This window comes from Anser anser (assembly GCF_964211835.1).
Source record: "Anser anser genome assembly, chromosome: 1".
In the NCBI taxonomy this organism is placed as follows: Eukaryota; Metazoa; Chordata; class Aves; order Anseriformes; family Anatidae; genus Anser; species Anser anser.
In genome coordinates, this window is record NC_139720.1 from 130,081,426 (window position 1) to 130,090,802 (window position 9,377).

The 9,377-nt window shown below is 37.3% G+C and overlaps 1 protein-coding gene across 8 annotated transcripts in view; it reads left to right on the top strand.

The window, feature by feature from the left end:
- The window catches only part of AP1S2 (adaptor related protein complex 1 subunit sigma 2), a 30,084-nt gene extending 20,750 nt beyond the window's left edge, over positions 1 to 9,334 (top strand). For 3 of the 8 annotated variants that reach the window (XR_014578306.1, XM_083820815.1, XM_083820816.1), the window contains one exon: positions 7,321 to 9,334. Coding sequence is in view for 3 of the 8 variants with exons in the window: in XM_083820815.1 (XP_083676941.1) it covers positions 7,321 to 7,368 (48 nt within the window). In the remaining 5 variants the exon portion in view is untranslated. Of the gene's footprint in view, positions 1 to 2,062; positions 2,095 to 3,577; positions 5,014 to 7,320 lie in introns of those variants that run through there. The other 5 variants (XR_014578308.1, XR_014578310.1, XM_083820817.1 and 2 more) reach the window with 2 other exon arrangements.
- Positions 9,335 to 9,377: the final 43 nt, after the last annotated feature.

A 9,377-nucleotide genomic window follows, 5' to 3' on the forward strand; every position in this document is an offset into this window, starting at 1 on the left:
GAGTGTAAAAGTAATTGCTTCTGAAGAATTACTGAAGAAGTGCTTGTTAAATGTTAATCTCTACTGTAAGAGCTTCATGTTTTTAAACAGAAACCCTCATCCTTCCCCTCTCTTTTCCACATAAGTTTTTTTTCTGTAGAATCATTCCCAAACTGCTGTGCACTTCATGGCCCTGCATTTCGTCTGTTTTCACTTGGGGTTTGTTTAGATGCTGGGAAAGAACAAATAAGCAACAAAACACCAGGTCTTTATCATAAGGTAGCCACTATATTTGTCTGCAGTTTAGCATGGCTTGCATTCATGGGGGTTTGTGCTGGTTTTGACGGAAAGTTGAAACAAAAACCTAAGCAAATTTTACCTGACAAAGGAGGCATGCCAGGCGTTCCTGAAGTATGTTTCTCACTGTTGAACTGTCAGCAGGGCAAAACACTGAGCTTGAGTCAGCTTGGTTTAGGCATAAATTATTTCTTGTCTCTTTAATCCTGAAAGAAGTAGACTGTTTTCTTGTCCACTGCAGACAAAAATTGCAGCAAGAAAATAAATTCCAAGTAGATGTTTGGAAAAATTTTAGTAGCAATGATAATGAAGCATTTGGGTAGATTGCCTGGGGGATGTTAAAATGTTTCCATCACTGGATGCCTTTAACGGATTAAATATATATATATATATCAGTAATGTTACAGGTGTGCTGTTTGGAGGACTGTATTAAATGAAGTCCCTTCTGATTTTTGAATGACTATGATATTTAATTAGGCTGAGTCATTACAAAGCTGATTGAGAAAAATGTTGCTTGGGCTGGCTAAGTAGTTCTGTGACCCAAATTCTACCATTTTTTTTAACTTAATCTCTAATGACTTGGACTGAAAATCCCAGTGTTACCAGCTTCTAAAAATGAGCTGCAAAAACAAATGTCAGTTTGAAAAAAAAAAAAATGGATTCTACTAACTAGGATCTACATGTTAAAGTCAGATAAACAGTTGACATACACACTTTTAAAATAAGTGGTGATTTTTCAGGGGCAGTGTTTCATGTTAGTTTGACATTGTATTGTTCTGTAAGAACACCGTTACCTCTTCCCTAGCTGCTAGATGAACTTATTTATAAACTCACAGCTAGTTAGCTATCTTAAGCACATGCTTCACAGGCTCAGATGTCTGAGGTCTGCAGAGTCCCGTAGAAGGAAGGAAAGCAAAGTAGTCTAGATGCTGGTTGTAAAAGTTGACATCTGTCCTTTCCCCTCCCAAGTGTGTTTTCTGGTATTCAGACCTGCAGGGTCACTTCTCTGCAGGCAGTGTGGCAGGGAGCACAGCGAGAAATTTAGCAGTTCATAGTTGAAGCATGTGAGGTACTGTAGTTCTCTGACCAGATACAATTTGTCAAAATTTTTTTTTCCTGTTGGTTATCAGGCTACCACAGTGCCGACCCTCTGTGGATGATATTCTAGGATGTCCTCTGTACAGAGGGCTCACTGAAACTGCAGCAGTTTCCATCTCACAATTCTGCTGCTATTGCTTCATCTCTCAGTTACTGTTATCTTCCCTTTCATCTTTTAGATTCACCTCTACAGTGTCAGTTTATTGCTAGGCTAGTTGCAGGTGGTGTTTACATGTTCCATAAGCTAAAATGCTGCCAGGAGTGAAATTACCACTTTCTTCCTGTTGTTATCTGACACTCTGTCTTGCCTTATCAGTAGGTAATACATTTCTGTCAAGATGAGACCCTAATCCCGTAAGATTAATTTGAGTCAGTCATCTAACTTTGTGTACCAGTATTTTCACACCAGAGATATTTAATTCCTATTTTCAGTGGTTTATGGCCTCAAGAAAGAGGTGGGGAATACCTGGAGGGTGGAGTTGGAGGGAATAGAATATTCAGTTGTAAACTTGGGTAGTTTGGAAATTACCAAAAGGTAACAAGTAAATAAACAAAAAAGGAAGACTTCCATGTCCTTATTTGCTGATATCAGGTAGTGTAAAACTAAAAGATAACAGGTAAAAACTGAAAATACAAAAATGTAAAAATTAGGTGTTTCAGATTGTTACAATTATGCCTGTTTTTTTAGTTGTCTTCATGAAGGAATGTCATGCCAGCAGTGTAAGTAAAGCAGAAGTTCTCCATAATTATCTCTGGAAATGTTTTGTCTGTGGAGGCTTCTAGAATTACTCTTCTTTTTAGTCAAGGCTCCTACTCCCTGGGGCTAGTACTGTATGCTGTCAGTTTGATGTTTCCTTTTCCAGTTAAAAATATGCCTCAACTCTCATACACTCATTTTTAAACGTGTGCTGACACTTGACTTAAGTAAGAATTTTAAGAGTTAAAATTCCATTTATAATTCACTGCTATGCACCAATTCTTCCTAGTTCTGCCAAAAATCACAGCAGACTTCACTTTGCAACTGCCACTGAGCTGTTGTTTGAGAACTACTGGATTTGTTCCTGATAATTTTAAGTAACTGGTATGAAATAATGGTCAGGTTACCGATTCTTAAAAAGCAATGTAAATCCTGTAAAGCCTCTAAGATATTTTTGTTGGGACTTCTACTAAGTGGAGATAAGAATTTAAAAAATAAACGTTGAACATTTTGTGAATTAGATGGCAATACTGCCATGAAATAATACAGGACAGAAGAAATGTTAGGTTTAGAAGTCATCGGAACTTTCTCGGTTCTGTTCCAAGACTTCAATGATTGGGGGAGGTAGGGTGCTAAAATACTTTTGAAGATTTTAATGGGTATAAAATGAAAGATGCTAACTAGTATGCAGAGAGGTTTTTCTCCCAGACAGTGCTTAATTGGCATATCTGGGGCGTATGCTCCTAAATCACTATTGCTCTGTTTAAAAACTTTATCTGTCTTCAAGGCATTGTTTTTTTATGGGGGTTTAAAAAAAAAAGTTGAGTGTTACTTGATTTCTAACTCATCTTTCAACAAATCGTGTCCTAACTTTCATGCTGATAAAATAAAGAGCTGGGTTATTAAGTTCAGTGGCATAATTCAAAAGCAAAGAACTTGGCCTGCTGTGAGAGGTGTCTCAGATTCCTCCCATTTTTGAGACAGGAGCTCTTTAAAAGAATGGTAATTTCTCTATCAAGTAACCCCCCTGCTGCATTACCTTGGTGTGTTGTGCTCTTCGCAGTTGCATTCTGGGGGCCTGTTATCAGTGTGTGTCTGAGAGAGTGGATATGGTAGGTGGTGTCAGGAGTTCACCTAGCACACTGCTGTGTCTCTCACAGCAGCCAAAAGTTGATGCCTGCCAAAGAGGCTAGCATGTAACAGATACATAGGGTGAGCCATCTCTGGAACAGTTACTCAGCTTCAAACAATTTTTGGCTGAGAAGAAACTCTGAACTTTCTAGAGTAATTATGTGAAACTCTCCTGTACGTTGGTGCTGCCAGCATGCAAGTACAGGGGGTTAAAACCATGATTTTTCCCTAGGAAACCTAGAGTAGTCAAAAATGCAGTATTTTATGTATAAAATGTTCTTCCATGTCAGGGATACAAAAGTGAGAATCTTTTTTTTCCTTGCATATATGTCCACCTTTTTCTTATGTGTAAGAATATGTACATTTCTTTTGTAGCCACGTCATGAATACTTTAATGTCCCAGTGTACTAAATGGCTTCATTCATCATGCATGCAGAATTTCAGAGGAGATAGACCTGTGACTTACTCATGACAACATTATCATCAGCTTGGTGAATCCAGTCATCTTGAATCTAATAGAATACCACAACCATTCTCTGCTGTTGTACTTTCCTCTTCCCCCTATGTTTTACAGTGTTGTCTCTTCACATGTCTCATTTCAACAAAACTTGTGTTTCTTGGCATATGGTTTAACTTTTTTATTGTGTGTAAGCTTGAAGTCTTATGCTTAAAAGTTCTGCAGAATTATCTGAGCTAAACATCTATTTGCTGCAGCACCTGTACTGTAACATTACTTGACCTGTTATCTTTTAACTGAGTGTTGGTGGTATTTAAACTTAGAGTTAAAATCAGTAGATTGTTAATATTTACTGAGATATTAGTGTAGTAGTAGTGTGTGGAACTACTATATATATACACAGAAGTATTAAATATTGCACAATTCTACGTAGATCTTGCATCTTACTTAAAGATGCTCATACCAGTATCCTTTGCTGAATCTGGTACAATAGCGTGCCTTACCTTACAAAGAGAAGGAAGACAGAACTGATTAGGGCCATGAGAATGACTTACGTAAATCTGGAAGTTACAACATTTGTATTTCAATGTTCAAAACACTGGTGTGAGTTAAACAATTGCTGCTACTGAAGGAGAGAACAAGTTCATTGTTTCCCACATGATTAGGATGGGAAAGACTTTAAGTTCATTAATAGCATACTTGAAATGTGTCTCCTTCAATTGATATTTACAGTTTTAAGTGCAGACTGCAGTGTGCATCAGCAAACTGCCACACACATAAATATGATGAGTAACTTTCAGTTAAAAAGAGTGGGCAGAATGAGAGGGCACTCATTGCGTCCTCTGTTAGCCTAGCAGAAGAGTGTATTTTGTAACATAAAACCAATGCTGTCTTTGAAAATTGTTGAAATATAATTAGCAAAGAGGTGGTTAGAGAGGTTAACTAGCTACTTAAAAGTAGCTAGTAGCTTACAAGTAGCTAGTTCCACATTTTATATGTGGTAATGCACTACATTTCAAGTGTTAAACTGACATAAAGATGAGAGATTTAGGGGATGGGACAAAAGATTTGGGTTAGACTTGCAGCATTCTGAAGTCATAGAAGACAAGATCATAGGAGTGGTTTTCCATTTCCAAGTTTGCCTTTTTCTGTAAGACATTAACAATGTATTTCTGAATGTCTGGTTAATGCTGCTTTAGCCTGCATTATTTCACGCCTGTTGGCTTAAAATGCTGTGCATTGAGCTGTAATGAGATGCTGTTTTTCTTGTTGTCTGTATACAGCTGCTTGCTTCTAAATGACTAGGTAATGAATTAGCTTCCCTGGCATGTTTGAAATAAAAGTATTGCATGCACTTTTGTCTCATGTGAATGGCTTTTTTCCTCATCTGTGTTCTGATATATTTCAAATTTGCATTGTTTGCCTTGGGTGATTCTGAGCTGCAGGTAGTGTATAATAAAGCAGAATGTATTCCATAATTGCATAAAATGTTTGACACTTCCTAAAACAAATAACATGATCAAAACATAATCCATTCCATTTGTTTCTTAAAAGTCATAATTGATGAAATTATTCTAGCAAAACACATTAGCTTTTAGGTGTTCCTGTTGAGATTATATTGTTGATATGCATGTAAGAAGGCATGTTTGCCTCAAGGCTACTGCTGTAATATTAAAACGTTAACATCTTACCGAGTTTAACTGGTGAGGTCTACCTGTGGGCAAGTAGCAAATGTCCTTGAAATAATTTGCTTTAAATTCATTATCAGCCAATGACCTTGATTTATTTGAAGAAATTTAATCTTAAATTAAGTATATGCCTAGTGAAAATCATCTGCAACTTTGAATAGGCAGTGGAGATGGCAATAGTAAACTGCTCTAAAGATAGCAGCAGTGCACTGTCTTCAGTTAGAGCAACCTTTCTTTAGGTTGTTTAGTAAACACACTGCTTCACCACTGTAAATGTCTACTGCTGTTGAGTCAATTTAAAACTTTTAAATGATTGTTCTACTACAGGTATTTTCAAGACCCAGAAATCTGTGAGAAGTTTCACGATTTCATGTTTTCCTCAAGGTCTTTTTTTCCACTTGAGTTCTGTTCCTATAGTTGGTTAAAAGTATAGGATTTTTTTGGAATAAAATGCATCAAGTTATTGGATAGGGGACAGGCATATCCTCTAAAATGAATGCAACAAAATCATCTGGGAATTTAATGCTACAGGTTATATTAAAAACATGGTATAGCTTCCTCTTCAAGCAGTGTCTCTTTTTGGTATGTGTGGGGGGGCATGTTAAATACACAAGTAAGTCTTTTAGCCTACCATACTGCCTTGCTTTATCAAGGTCACTGCAGTTCTAAGAATATTTAAATATTGCATCAGTGAGAAAACACTACATCCTTAATTCACTGCGTATCTTGCTTCCAGTTTTAACTTTTTTTTTCTTTTTGGATTTTGGAAGCCATCTGAAAGTGCTCAGCAGTGGACTTTTTCAAATGCTGACTTTCAAGTGAATTTGCCTTTAAAATATTATAACTTTTAGTTTAGTGTTAAATAGTCTTACATGTGAATTGAATTGACTGAAGATTCTAAATGTGATCACTTTGTGCTCCGCAGTCAAAGTCCATAGAAACGAAGTTCTGGTGTTGCTTGCAAGATTTAAGGCTTTTAATTTTGTACTTTACCCAAAATATATTTTTCTAAAAAAAAAAAAAGTTTAGGTAACAGTTTGTTTAGGAAACATTTGTTTGCTGCTTTAACTGTTATCTGTCTTTTTCCTGCTTCATGACATGTCTTGCTTTAGGATGCTAAAGTAAGTTTATTCATACTCTGGATATTAAAAATGCTTGTTTCCATAAAGATACAGTATCCCTTTTTATTTACTATCATATTGTTAATAATTATGGCGAAGTACTGCTTAATGTTTCTAATCAAAGTAATATGTTTTTCAGATGCTATAGCAATAATGAATATGGAACTGATGATAACCCTTTGGAGTTTTGTATAAAACAACTTGCTCTGACTATAAACAAAGCTTTGTAAGAATAGAATTAACCTAAAACTTTGTATTCTACCTGCTGTAGAATAATTCAATTCCAATCCTAGCAATTCCTCCACTGTCAGAACAGTAAATTTATTGACACCAGCTGTACCAAGGAACCTGGACTTGTTTTTTTTTTAAGCTAAGCATGTTACCTGTGTAAAACGTCTAGGCTCTTCGTGAAGAGCATGAGGGATACTGTATCGAAGTAGCTTCAGTCTTTTTCATCCATGCATTCCTTCTAGCCTAGCAGAGGCCCATGAAACACTTTACCACAAAAATAACTGGCAGACTCCATTGCAAGATGCTTCCCTGTCCCTCCCCAGTTCATATCTCTATTACTGGGTTGTGATTTGTTCCCTGCTGGTACACTTGAATTGCTTTTTTTATTATGTTTAAGGGCAATAAAATCTACCAGCTCTTCCTGTGAACCATGACAATCTAATTAACAGCTCTTTGAAAAGTGCAGCTAATGCCATGTTTGCAAACTGCAGTGCTTTTATATTTTCATGTCTTTCAGCTTTTCTTTAATTAAGCATCTTTCATACTAACTCTCATGTATGGTGTACTCTTCAGTAGAAGCACAGGATCCATTTACCACTGTCTCAAATTTTCCCTCCATAGGAAGCAGAGACCCCACGTAGTGTACTTGAAGAAATTGGATTGACATAAATCTTCAGTTCCGCTGATGACATCTCAGTGTTTCATACTGTAAATGTTCACTGCCTTCATTGTAATGTTTAGCTAATGGTGTAAGATGCTGTTTGTCAGTATTACTGTTTTGCTAAGCTGCTTCATTCAGGCCTACAAGAGAAATTCTCCTTTTGAAAAGGGAACAAGAAACTGAAGTACAAACACGATAAACGAAAGGGAATTAGATTTAAATTGACTCAATGTCTCTCTTCTCTGCATTTATAGAAAAATTGCATTTGATTTCAGTAAGTGTACTGTTTTTATAAGCAAACGACTTCAGGAAATAAATGTATCATTGCCATAGCATATCTAAATGAACGGAAACTACATGGACAACTTCAAGTATGAAATGTTATATTGTAGAAATTGTGTTTATACAACCAAAGACTTTTGTTCATCTATGTTTTTAGTCAACAGGTGTGATAATTCTGCTTTCTTTCAGTTGATGCATTAAGATTGGAAATAACTGTTTACTACTGAATTTGCCATTATACCAAAGAATCCTCTTAGGATCTGCATATCAAACTGGTTAAAAACTGTTAAGGTGGTAATGCTTTTTGCAAGAAAGCTGCAAACTGATCATTTACTAGCAGTGAAGATGCATTTACATGTAGTTATCTGAGCAAAACTGTGCAAGTTACTATATTAAAAAGGGAATGCATGTAGTTAAAAATACAAACAGGGAAACTATTTTTAAATCAGTATTAGCTTGCTCTGAATATAAACACACAAAAAAGTAGCCTTTTTGACACTATAGAGGTACGTAATGAAAATGGGATACTTTTGAACATGGAAAGAGGGAGCTTTACAAAAGGGAGTTTTTATGATTTTCTTTTGAACTCTACAACTTAATTTGTATTTATTGGTGTTTTATAGTTATGCTTTAATGGGTGTTTAAGCACCTTTAGGAAAAACAGTGTCAGCTTCATGTTTGAATACTTTTCTTGACTTTTATCTTTCACATGTGACGCATCCCTTATAAAACTCCTACCTGGTATATGGTGGTATAACCAACTAATTTGCAGTGAGAACTTTTAAAGCCAGATTTGTATACGAGATTCACTGCAAATGGGGCAAAGTGATATCAGGTGATAGTTTGACACTTCTCGCAGGCTGTTTAATTGTACATTCGAACTGTTTCACTTGAGGAGATGTGGTTCATGTATGCTTTGCGAGTTCTGAGAGGGTATCGCTACACCTGGGAGTAGCAAAGTTCTGTGTGCGTGCATGGTCCCTGAGAAGGCCGGGCTTTGTTTCCCTCTCTTCCCTTCCCAGCAATTTCACTGTAGAAGTCCATGTTTGGGCTGGGTCAGTTAAGTAGGTAGTGCCACGTATGTTCTCACCAAACTGAGCTTCGGCATGGCTGATGGAGGCAGTCGCGCAGCGCTAGCATGAGCAGTTACACAGCCGGGGGAGAGCCAGGCTGTGGGCCTGGCCTGAGGGGGACTAAATGTAACCCACCAGAAGGGGGTCAGTGGTGATAGGCACAAGTTCCCTGACCCAGGGCCCAGTGTGGGTGGCAGCAGAAGGCAGGGGTGGGTCTGCATGCCTCGGTGGTGGTGCTGGAGCAGAGCCTGTGAACTCGCAGCGTTCAACTTCGTCTGCTTAAGCCATTTGTGGGATCTGAACATACCGCATTGCTAGAGACCGTGGTTAACTTGAGGCACACACAAGCAGTGGTTTGCGTTTCCTCCGTGCACGATGTGCAGGCATAGGTGAGGTTGAAGTGGTGTTAGAATACCCCTCAGCGTGAGATGGAAGCGGTGGAATTACCTTTAGTCAAACCTGAAGCAATTTCCTACGTATTGAGCGTTTTTAAAGTTTACACTGTCACTTGTATGTGCTTGGCTGGGTTAAGCTTTGTTGTGATTGTGATGAATAAATTGTTTGACCTCCGTCGTACTGTCACATTGGTTTAGTTGTAATAAATGTCCATTTTTACACCATTGCTTTGTGTTTATATGTAATTAGTTCATTTTTTTTTGCAG